This window comes from Peromyscus maniculatus, chromosome 19 (assembly GCF_049852395.1).
Source record: "Peromyscus maniculatus bairdii isolate BWxNUB_F1_BW_parent chromosome 19, HU_Pman_BW_mat_3.1, whole genome shotgun sequence".
Lineage (NCBI taxonomy): Eukaryota > Metazoa > Chordata > Mammalia > Rodentia > Cricetidae > Peromyscus > Peromyscus maniculatus.
Window position 1 is genome coordinate 15,442,368 of NC_134870.1, and position 12,906 is coordinate 15,455,273.

Here is a 12,906-nt window from a genome sequence, read left to right on the forward strand (position 1 = left end):
CTGCCTCTGCCTCCTAAGTCCTGGGATTAAAGGTATGCGCCACCACCACCCGGCTTAACTACATTTTTAAAAACATCAATCTCATGTGTGTTTCCCCCCATTTAACTCATTTAGCTTCCTGTTGTTAAGACTTTGCTCAAAGTGCCCTTTTTTCTCTTAGAAGAACCAGTTCCCTAGGTGAGTGGTCTATGCATTGCACAGGGCCACCTATACAGAAGGTCTTTGCATTTGATTTACTGCTCTGCTTAGTTCTGACCTTGTATGTTCTTTAAGAGAAGTATGATGAGAGAAATCAGTGTACACATGAGCAGAGAAGATACGAGCATGTTCAACCACCGTAGCCGGATAAATCTTTCCTGACTACCGGTACTTGAATAACCAGCCAGAGGCTTAATTAATTACAAATTGATTGGTTTATGGCCCAGGCTCATTACTAACTAGCTCACTCATCTTAAATTAACCCATTTTTATTAATCTATATTTTGCCACGTGGTCTTGGCATTCATTACCTGTCTGCTGGCATGTTGCTCCTTGGGTGGCGGGCTGGCATCTGCTCTGGTTCCACTATTCTTCATCTCCGTCTTCAGTTTGAATGTACTGCCTAACCTTATTCTGCCTTGCCATTGACCAAAAAGCTTTATTTATCAGTCAACCAATGAGAGCGACATACATTCACAGTGTACAGAAAGACCACCCCGTAGCACACCACTCCTTTGGCTCCTCCGTTGCTTCATTTGTGCTATATAAGTGGAATCAAATTCAAGTATTCAAAGGCTCCACAAATACCAACTGAAGGATACCTATTACAAGGAGATAATGTGATTGCTTGTAACCTTAACACAGAAGCAGTCACATGATGGCCTGGTACTGGTGGATTTCCCCTGAATTTTTACACATTTTTAAGTGCTCAAGTGAAATAAAATAATTTAAGAAAAAATTCAAATTATCACCTAAGTTATGGATAATCTGACAGTCATATCATCATTAAAGTTACATATATATAATTTTTTTTAGCCACACTGAATGTTATATGGTTGGTTTTGAACCTGCACATGATAATGAGTGATGCTGTTTTTAAACCTTTTTCCATTAAAAGTGGACAGGCATGGTGGTGCATGAAAGCAGAACTGCAAAGCTGAGGCCAGCCTGGGTTATATAGACAGATCCTGTCTTGAAACATAATATATGATTTTCAGTATGTTTTAAAACAACGGAATACACTAACATGAAGCTCTGTGTGCTCCCAAATACACTGGAGCACTAATATTTCAATATCCGAACTATTAAAAAAATGTGGATGCAGCCAGTGAGTCTGCCATATCCTTGATGGCTAATTCTTCTTCGATTTCCTGACAGTAGGGAAGTGGCAGCAGGAGGAAGACTGTGGTAGTTTGAATGTAACTGACCTCCAGAAGCTCATAGGGAGGAGTGGCCCTGAAGTAGGTGTGGCCGTGTTTGAGGAAGTGTGTTACTGTGGGGTGGGGGTGGGGGGATTTGAGGTCTCCTTTGCTCAAGCTATTCCCAGTGTCACAAACCACTTCCTGTTGTCTTCTGATCAAGATGTAGCCAGCACCATGTCTGCCTACACACCACCATGCTCCCCGCCATGATGATAATGGACTGAACTGTAAGTGAGCCACCTCAATTACATGTTTTCTTTATAAGAGTTGCTGTGGTCATGGTGTCTCTTCAAAGAAATAGAAATCATAAGACAAAGACTGGAGACCCCACCCCCTTTCTGAGTATCATTATAGTGAACAACAACAACAAATACGTTTTTCAAGTATTTTTATTCTTTGTGTGTGCATAGGTTCCTGTGGAGGCCAGAGAGCACTTTGGGTTGGAGTTACAGGTGGCTGTGAGCTGCTTAATGTGGGTACTAGAAAGGGAATTTGGGTCCTCTGCATGAGCAGTGCATGCCCTCAACTGCTGAACCATCTTTCCAGCTCCCAAAGCAAGAATTTTAAATTTTCAGTAAATATTCAAAATGATGTCAGAGAAGTACAGGTAGAGAATGATAGGAACTTCTCATCGCATAATAGAAAAGAGAAGCCCTAGAATGATTAGTAGGTAGAGGCAGCACAAAAAGAAGCCTGAACAAACACTGGTAGAAAGAGTAAGAAATGATAAATTAGCCAACAGTAAAGGGAGTGGGTAGTCTCCCTCTCCTCTGAACTCGTTATTCTTCTACCTCTGGAATATCAGTACAAAAATTGCAGCCATTAAGAACATTGGGGCCAGGTGGGTAACTCCTGCCCACTGCCAGGACTGTAGAGGAAGGAATCAGATATTCCTAACTGAAAATCAGAGTAAGTTCTTTATAGAAATTCTGTATATGGAACATTTAACACAAGACAAACCTGTGGGGTGGCTCAGTGTCGAATACCACCATGTTTCTTCTGGATTACAGGATGCTTACTTACAAAGGCCTCTTGGCACCCCACACTGTTCTAGGCAGGCTACTGCTTAGACCAGAGGTAGCTGGGAGAGACAGCTCTCAATTGTGAATAAGCAGAACAGCTGGAAATTCTTGTGAACAGACTGGCTTTATCTGCAAATGAATGCCCAAGGCTTTAACAGATAAAATACAGCAGGGGTCAATCTCTTTTAAAAGATAGTTTTGGTAAATGTAGAAATATCGATGACACAAAGCTGGAAACAAGCCCCTTTATAGGAAAATAATCAGGAACATAGGATTTTATAGTGAATTAAATAAAAAAGACATGAATCAAGTGCGATGTGTTTATGGTATAGGTTGTAAAGAACACAAGACTGTGTCCTTTAAAGTGTCTTCTCAAAACATATAGCCTAAAAAGCTAAGGCATCAACATTATACATTAACAGTATGAAAATGTTTGCATGCAATGTTGTCCAAAAACATTTCTATGACAGAAATGCTCCCCATCTCTGTGTTATCAATATGGAATCCACTATCACGTGCATACTTGAAGTGTGGCTAATGCAACTGAGGGTGTAAAATTTTCATAACTGAGGTGGTCACATGATTAGTTGTTATTGATGTTTCATGAGTTGAGCCATGGGTTTATTTGGTAGGACCTCTCTAATTACTGCTAAGATGTTAAGTATTGGGTATAGACATAAAAATAAAACAAAACGTAAACCTCTAGACACATCTGAAAGTCTTAGCTGGTTTTGGAGATGGGGTTGGCACAACGTACGGAGGAAAGGACTCCTGGGGAGAATTCAGTATGGTTTTTCCAACTCCTGGCCTAAGGCTCTGGTCCCTCAGGACAATGCCTACAGTCACAAAGTGTCTGAAGATGGGGCCGCCCCAGGGCATCTGTGTGCTGGTATCACTGCTGTGAGGCTGATGGGATGCTTATTTTCGGACAGGGTTTCCAGAGCCAGAGGAAGGTTTAGGGGTAAGTGGAGCTAAGAGTCCGGGTCCTTTCTGGCCACTGGCAGGCTGCACAGGCCCTTTCTTTTTTGGGATTAAGATCTTGTTCTTGCTCTTGAACACTTTGCTGGGGTCCAGCTTGTTCACAAAGGAGTCGGTCTCTTCTGTGAGCAGGCTTGTGTTGTAGGTGATGGGTTTGTACATACTGAACCATTGCTGTAAGGCAGAAGTGGGAAAGAGTCCAAGTTTGAAGGAGAAATGGGTCAGGAGCAGGGGCACATACGGCAAACATTACAAACTGACCATCACTAACCCACCTTTTTTTTTTTTTTTTGAATGTCAACTGGTGAAGTATATGTGATTATTCCAAAATTCAAAAAGCTATAAAATCTAAACATTTCTGGTTCACAGATCCAGTGAAGTAATACTGAATTTATACACCTTTTTTTTTTAAAAAAAAAAACAAACTATGAGCTCTTCATTTAACAGCAAGTGGTGAGAGACACCACCACCTCTCGGTCAAGCACATACAGTGCTTTTCAAGGCCTCCAAAATTAAGGCAGTCTGCGAAGTAGTGAGCCCACCAGGGGACAGCGTCCTCCTGCCTGCCATCAAAGCAGATGGTGCCCACCGTGGATATCCCAGCAGCACCATCCCTCCAAGTGGTGTGGTAGAGGTCAGTGCAGGACTTCCATACAGGAAGCTGTGTGCTATAGTTCTATACCAGCTATGGTATATATACTCTAGAAAGCTATGGAGAAAAGGACAGCCACATTTGTTCCTCTTGTGTCGTCGTTTGACTAGAACACTTCATAGCATTGATGACATGGAAGCTGTTCTCATGAAACATGTGAGAAGAATGAGGCCATGTTTAGTAAAGCTGCAGTGGAACGCAGTTCCTAATTTTTTGCTAATTAAGTGCTATAAGTAATCATTATGATTTCCCTTTAGACCTTTTAGTGAAAAGTTCTAGCCACAACTTGGTGTTTTCAAGGCAGGCTGTATAAACCTGGCATCTCTGTTTGAAATGATGCCCAGATCTGTAATATACAGAAGACAGCTCTATGTGTACTGATATGGAATGAGCTCTACAATGAAGTGCTAAGTGAAAAAATAAAAGTGCAGAATTGCTACATTTGTGTTAGCAAAAAGGTACAAAGACCCGTGCATTAATGCTTTACATGTAATGAGTCTCTCAAGGAGGGCTTACATACTGACAATTGTGCCTGCCGATGGAGATGTACACCGGGAGCAGAGGGGAATTAGATACTTGTCAATCCTTCTAAGTGTTTGTATTGTCAATCAAAAAACAACTGTCTGGACCCAAGTCCTCCGTGACATTTAATTAAAAATAACACCCTAGTTGATCCTGATTACTTAATTAGATCCAAATCACGTGAGGCTATCAGCCAACATTGGAATCACTAGTTCTGCTTATAGAAAATATGGGTTCCACCCCTTGCTCTATTGCTGCAGGTGGGGAATTTGGAATGTAACATTTTCACAGGAGATTCTTGATTCACATCAGATTTTGGGATGGTGGGAGTTGTCTCCTTACCTTGGCCTGTGGGCTAATGCCATAGCTGGTGAAGGCATACTGCCACTGGGGCAGGCCCAGGTGGGTGATGAGCAGGCGGTAATAGGCAGTAAAGGTATCTGTGAGAAAATGCCAGTATAATGCTCTGTCCAGGAACCAGATCTCAGTGTCATGAGCTAATCCTAAATAGCACAAGAAGAAAGGGACAGCTTAATATGTTTTCCCTTTCAACTAAAATGTCAACATACATTGTTGAGAGAAATCCATAGTAGAAAGGCTTTAAAACATAAAAGAAAACTCTTTCCCCTTCCAGACCCCCAGTTCTGCTCTCATGGCTGCCTTTACATGTTTATTTGATACTCTTAGACTCCTGACTGATCCCACAATGGATCTTTCTCTTGGCTGGGACCATGAGGCATTTCATTAAGGCTATCTTGGCAGATGCTTCTATTCTCTGTGGACTCAGCACTCCCTCTTCCTTTTGGATGGAAAGAAGCTCTGAACGGATCAATCTTTTAAAAAGAGGTCTCTAATCAAAAGTGCTATGAGAACACACAGCAACAAAACAATGTAAAGGAGTCTAGACCAGTGGTTCTCAACCTTCCTAATGCTGTTACCCTTTAAAACAGTTCCCCAGGGTGTGGTGGCCCCAGACATCAAATTATTTTTGTTGCTACGTTATGAATCGTAATGTAAGTATCTGTTTTCCGATAGTCTTAGGTGGCCCCTGTGAAAGGGTCCTGTGATTCCCAGAGGGGTTGGGACCCACGGGTTGAGAACCACTGGTCTATACCAAGTTACTCGTGCAATCCTGCTTGGACGACATCCTGTCCCATGTCAGCGAACCCAGGCGCTCCTATGCCAGGTGCTGTCTTACATCGGCCACCATTCCATTTCTGTCATCTTTAGCCTCTTCTGTCTCATCAGCTTTGGAGGCAGCTGCAACAGCTCCCCTAGGTGTTTCCCATTTACTTTCTTCCTTCTCTAAAACTACCTGCCCATCTTCATTTGAATCCTGCTACTCTCCTAAACTGCCCCGAACAACTCTTTAGTCTTCTACAACTGTCCAGACCTTTTTGCTTGGCTTTCCAAGCTTTGAATGAGAGGAAGTGGCTGGCATTCAGACTCCATCTCCTTCGAATGAGATGAGCTTTGGCAAACCACCTTAGCTCATTAAGAGAACTGTCGTTACCACCAATCAGCTGAACTTTTTCACGATAATGGCTTTCAGCCATCTGTCCCTCGGCTTGGTTGCCCCCTCACTCCTTCCTCATATCTAATTCCAATCATCATTTACAATGCAGCTCCACGTCTTTTGCTACAACAGCTTTACCTGGAAACAATCTCTTCTCTCCAGAGGTAACTTCTAATGTTTACGCTTCTTCATACCACCAGAAAGAGGTAAGAAGAATGCTTAACTGTGCTCAGCTCTAGAGTCAATCCTAGGCCTGAACTCCTATTATGGAGTAGGTGGTGGTTTCTGTCTAGATGTGCACAGTCTCTCAGTAACTATCATTTAGCCCCCCTTTCTCTTGGTTTTCATTGTGGACACTTGAGGTCATAATTCAGGTTTCTATTGCTCTTAACTGGCCTATGAATAAACGTATAAAAGAAAGGTAACATATTTCCTGAATGCTTAACTAATACACGGCCCTGTGACCAGAAGGACTAGTTTTTGAAGCTTTTCTCGTCTGTCCTGCTGATTGTTCAGTGACTCACACAAGGAGATGGAATATAGAAATTAGTCCAGTGGGGGATGCTCAGAGAGGACAGAGGGGCTGAGTCTTGGCACAAAGAAGAGACCTGGAAGCATCTCAGAGAGCGCTGTGTTCACTAATGTCTGACAGTCAAGTTCAAGGAAGACCGCATCCATACTGTAGGATCATGCTTCAGAAATGATCTTTACCAGGTTTCCCGTGTTTGTAGACGAGGCAAACCTTCCCATTACCATTGCAGGAATCTAGCTCAAATATCACACTGCGACCGTCAAAGTGAGGCTTCTCTTGCTGGTCTTCATTGTCTGTAAACCCAGAAATCAATGGTAACGTTCAAACAAACACAACTCAGATACTGCACTCTACTACACAGTACTGTAGATAACTGTGCAAAGATGAAAAAATGGTGAAGGATTCTATACTCTAAATGCCCTGGATTCATTGACAGGTCAGGCCTTATCACCAAGAGAAACTGACAGGCAATCTGGGGGAACCTGGTGTTAGGAAAGGACACTGAACTTCTTGAGAATGGAGCCATATAAATGCAGGGCAATATGAATGTTAGGGTGCTGATGGACGCCTCTTCCTTTTCCTAGTTTTACTGTATGAAGAATGGGACCCATGGTCTATGGGGGTGGATGAATCATAATTTATTTCCCTCCTCTCCCCCACTGATATGCATTCATCTTATTATCTTCTGATGATAATTCCAAAGTGTGTGTCAGTTCTAGATTTGTTCTAATTAATCTATTTTCCCCTATTAATACTGTATTTTTCCTGACTGGTAACTTCTGAGTAGGTGCCAGAAATTGTTAACCTTGCACTGTTGAGTGATAAATGTTTTCTATTTCTATAAATATTCTTGAGCTTTGTTCTTTTTATTTATTTTTTTTATTTTTTTGAGACAGGGTTTCTCTGTGTAGCTTTGCGCCTTTCCTGGGTCTCACTTGGTAGCCCAGGCTGGCCTCAAACTCACAGAGATCCACCTGGCTCTGCCTCCTGAGTGCTGGGAGAGCTTTGTTCTTACACATAGTTAAATTACTTAGAAACAAATTCTTTGGGCTTACTTTTAGGATTTCTCAGGCAGAAGCTGGGTTTGGTAGTATAGCCTATAATACTAGCACTTGGTGGGGTGGTAGAGGCAAGAGGATTAGGAGGCCAGGGTCCCCCTCAGCTACATAACAAGCGCAAGGACAGCCTGGGTTACATGAGCACCCCCAGAAAAGAGAACACATGAAGTTAGGAGGGTCAGTGGGATCATTCTCTGCCGTTACCAGAAGTCTAAGGTCAGTGTCTGGATGCTGTTCCAGGTCTGCAGCATCAGTCCTCAGTTCCTCCCCGAGGCTAGCTTCCCCTTGGTGTTAGCTCCATCGACAGAAGCACACTGCCTTAGAGTCTGTGCCTGAAGCAACACTGGGGAGACCCCTGAGTTCATGGTGTTTATGTTTACGTTGGTTCTTGTTCATGGGGTTGAATTTCTTCAGGTGTCTACATGGGTTTTAGTAAAATTTACTTTCTGAAAACTTATTAAAAAAAAAATCCAAGGCCTTGGGTAATGTCACCTCCTTTTTATATAAAAAACCTTTTAAGGATATAATTCATCTACCATACCACTTAGGTGAAACACAGAAGTCATAGCTTTTAGTATATTTTACAAAGTTATGCCATAATCACCATCATTAATTTTACATTTTTTTCTGGAGTGAATTTTTGTTTGTACCTGCCAGGGCACTATACTTCGATTATAACTCTGGGATCAGCCCTTCCCTTCCTGCCACATTGCTCTGTCCCAGTCCTCAACCCCGGTGGACAACTATAGACAGCACCTGCCAGAAGACCAGGTACACAGTCCACGGACCTCCCCACTCACTCTATTCTCCCAGATCCAATACTAAGGGTTGCCCCAAGAGCTGCAACAGAACACCAGCTGCACGCCCCGCCCCACGTCGATGCTTCCTGTGGATCCCTCAGATCATCTTCTCCTGACCTTCCATCCCCCCATGAACATACCAGCTGAGCAGGCCCGTAAAACAGGCAACACTCAACCAACACATTCTCTGAAAATTCAGAGAGGAAACAGAAACTAAGGAACAAAACTCCTACCCAGCTGAGACAAACCCAGAAATCGGCACCTAGACCAATAATCACTCCAAACCCAGATGCCTAGACACCAGTATAAGAACACAATTAGTAATGGCCCGGGCAATATGTCACCACTATAGCCCAGCTATCCTATCACAGCAAGCGTTGAATATGCCAACACAGCTGAAGCACAAAAAACTACCTTAAAACCAACTATATGGAGATGATAGAGGTCTCAAAAGAGGAAATGAAAAAAAAAATCCCATGAAGAAATTCAGGAAAATGCAAACAAACAATTGGAGGGAATGAATAAATCCCTCAAAGAAATCCAAGGGGGTTGGTGGTGGTGGTGGAGGGCAGAAACAAATAAAACTGCTCAAGACCTGAAAATGGAAATAGAAGCAATAAAGAAAACTTACAAACTGAGGGATCCTGGAAATGAAAAATTTAGGAATGCACACAGGAACTCCAGAGGCAGGCTTCACCAACAGAATACAAGAGATAGAAGAGAGAATCCCAGGTATTGAGGATAGAATAGAAAATTCCTGACACAAAACATTCAGGAAATTTGGGACACGATGAAAAGATCAAACTTACAAATAATAGGAATAGAAGAAGGAGAAGCATACCAACTCAAAGGCCCAGAAAAATAGTTTCTACAATATCATAGAAGAAAAATTTCCTAACCTACAGAAGGAGATGTCTATAAAGTACAAGAAACATACAGAACACCAGATAGATTGGACTAGAAAAAAAAAAGTCCCCTCACCTCATAACAATCAAAACACTAAATATATAGAACAAAGAAAGAATATTAAAAGCTGAAAGTGAAAAAGAGCAAGTAACATTTAAGGTAGACCTATAGGAAATTACACCTGACTTCTCAATGGTATTGCAGACTCTAAGAGACCACAGATACCAGCTCAGATTACTATACTCAAATTTAAGCTATCTATCTACAAACCCAGCCCTACAGAAAGCGCTAGAAGGAAAAATCCAAAACAAGGAGGAAATAAATAATTTCACATCAGCAAAACCAAAAGCATGCACGCACACACACACGCACACACACACACTGCCACCACCACCACAGTCAACAACAAAATAACAGGAATTAACAGTCATTGTTCATTGATATCCCATAATATCAGTGGCTTCAATTCCCCAATAAAAGGACCCAGATTAACAGAATGGATATGAAAACAGGTCCTATAATTTTCCTGCATACAAGAAACACCTCAGCATCAAGGATAAACACTGTGTCAAGATAAATGGCTGGAAAAAAGATATTCTAAGCAAATAGACCTAAGAAGCAAGCTGGTGTAGCAATTTCATTATCTAACAAAATAGACTTCAAAAGAAAATTAATCAAAAGAGATAGGGAAGGACACTATATATTTATCAAAGGAAAAATTCACCAAGATGACATTTCAATTCTTACTATCTATGCACCAAACACAAGGGTACCCCCCTTTATAAAAGAAAAACTACTACAGCTTAAATCACACATTGATCTTTACATACTGATAGTGGGAAACTTCAATACTCCATTTTCATCAAAGGACAGGTCATTTAGACAAAAAAAAAACTAAACAGAGAAATTCTAGAGCTAACTGATATTATAAAGCAAATGAACCTAACATGACTATAGAACATTTCACTCAACACCTCATGGAACTTTCTCCAAAACTGACCACATACTAGGACACAAAGGCAAGTGTCAACAGATACAAGTAAATAAAAATATTTTCCTATTAAACCACCAAGGATTAAAGCTGGGAATCAAGAACAGAAACAACAAAAAGTTTACAAATTCATGGAAACTAAACAACTCTCTACTCAATGAAAAACAGTTCAAGACAAAATGAATTAAAGACTTTCTAGAATTCAATGAAAATGAATACACAACACACCCAAACTTATGGGACACAATGAAAGCGGCATTAAGAGTTCATAGCACTAATTGGCTACATAAAAAAAGATTGATGAGATCTCATACTAGCAATCTAAAAGCACACCAGAAAGTTCTAGAACAAAAGGAAGTAAGTACACCCAAGGTGAATAGATGTCAAGAAATCATCAAATAGAGGGCTGAAATCAATAAAATAGAAACAAAGAAAACTATACAAAAAATCAATGAAATGAAGAGTTGTTTTAATTTTTTTTTGAGAAAACCAACAAGACAGACAAACCCTTATCCAAACTAACTAGAAGACAGAGAGAATATCCAAATTAACAAAATGAAAAGGGAGACATAACAGACACCGAGGAAATCTGGAGAATCATAAGGACATACTTAAAAAACCCACACTCCACCAAATTGGAAAATCTAAAAGAAATGGATAACTTTCTTGATAGGTAATACTTACCAAAGTTAAATCAAGATCAGATAAACAACTTCAAGAGACCTATAACCCCTAGTGAAATAGAAGTCATTAAAAGTTTCCTAAGCAAAAAAAAGTCCAGGTTCAGATGGTTTTAGTGCAAAATTCTAACAGACTTTCAAAGAAGAGTTAACGCCAATACTCCTCAAGTTATTCCACAAAATAGAAACAGAAGAAACAGAACTCATTTTTATGAGGCCACAGTCACCCTGACACTCAAACCACATAAAGACTCAACAAAGAGAATTACAGAACATTTTTCCTATAAACACAGATGTAAAAATACTCAATAAAATACTTGTAAACCTAATCCAAGAACACATCAAAAAGATCATCCACCATTATCAAGTAGGCTTCATCTCAGAGATGCAGGGATAGTTCAATATACAAAAATCAGTCAATGTAATCCACCATATAAACAAACTTAAAAAAAAAACCCACATGATCATCTCAGTAGATGCAGAAAAAGCCTTTGAAAAAAATCCAACACTCCTTCATGATAAAAGTCTTGGAGAGATTAATGATAAAAGGGGCATACCTGAACATAATAAAGGCAATTTACAGCAACCTTATAGCCAACATCAAAATAAATGGAGAGAAGCTCACAGCAATTCCACTACAATCAGGAACAATACAAGGCTGTCTACTCCATATCTATTCAATATAATACTTGAAATTTTAGCTGGAGCAATAAGACATCTGAAGGAGATCAAGGGGATACAAACTGGAAAAGAAGAAGTCAAAAATATCTATCTGTAGATGATATGATAGTATACATAAATGACCCTAAAAATTCAACTAGGGAACTCCTATAGATGATAAACACTTTCAGCACAGGGGTTGGATATAAGATTAACTGAAAAAAAAATCAGTAGCCCTTCTATATACAAATGACAAACTGCAGGAAGTAAGGAAGAAATCAGGGAAACAACACCCTTCACAATAGCCTCAAATATAAAATATCTTAGGGTAACTCTAACCAAGCAAGTGAAAGATTTATATGATAAAACTTCATGTCTCTGAAGAAAGAAATTGGATAAGATATCAGACAATGGAAAGATTTCCCATGCTCATGGGTTGGTAGGATTAACATAGTAAAAATGGCAATCTTACCAAAAGCAATCTACAAATTCAATGCAATCTCCATCAAAATTCCAAAACAATTTTTTTACAGGCACTGAAAGGACAATTCTCAATTTCATATGCAAAAACAGAAAACATAGGATAGCTAAAATAACCTTATACAATAAAAGAACTGCTGGAGGTATCATCATCCCTGATTTCAAGTTGTAACTACAGAACTATAGTAATAAAAACCACATGGTATTCACATAAAAACAGATATGTTGAACAATATATGGAACAATACAGATATGGGCTCTAGTAGAAGACTCAGAAATAAATTCATATATAGTGCTGGTCTAACTGAATGTCGACATGTAGATGAATGCAAATATTTATCACCCTGCACAAAATTCAAGTGTAAGTGGATCAACAACCTCAATATAAAACCAGGCACAATGAACCTCATAGTAAAAAATGTGGGCAATACCCTTGAACACATTGGCACAGGAGACAACTTCCTGAACAGAACATGGATAGCACAGGTACTAAGATAAAAACAATTAATAAATAGGCCCTCATGAAACTGAAAAGCTTACGTAAGGTAAAGGACACCATCAACCAGACAAAAAGGCAGCCTATGGAATGGGAAATGATTTTTTTTTTAAACCAGTTCCACATCTGATAGAGGTCTAATATCCAAAATATATAAAAAACTCAAGAAAACAGATATTAAAAAAACCAAATTATCTAACTGTAAATGGGGTA

General features: G+C 40.0%; 1 protein-coding gene across 1 annotated transcript in view; it reads right to left on the reverse strand.

Moving 5' to 3' along the window:
• Positions 1-1,771: 1,771 nt before the first annotated feature.
• Tpgs2 (tubulin polyglutamylase complex subunit 2) overlaps positions 1,772-12,906 on the reverse strand; it is a 60,225-nt gene continuing 49,090 nt past the window's right edge. Inside the window, exons 5-7 of the mRNA XM_006971420.4 lie at positions 6,802-6,915; positions 4,917-5,077; positions 1,772-3,574 (exon numbers count right to left, since the gene is read on the reverse strand). Coding sequence (XP_006971482.1) covers positions 3,341-3,574; positions 4,917-5,077; positions 6,802-6,915 — 509 coding nt within the window. The 3' untranslated portion in view covers positions 1,772-3,340. The remainder of the gene's footprint in view (positions 3,575-4,916; positions 5,078-6,801; positions 6,916-12,906) is intronic.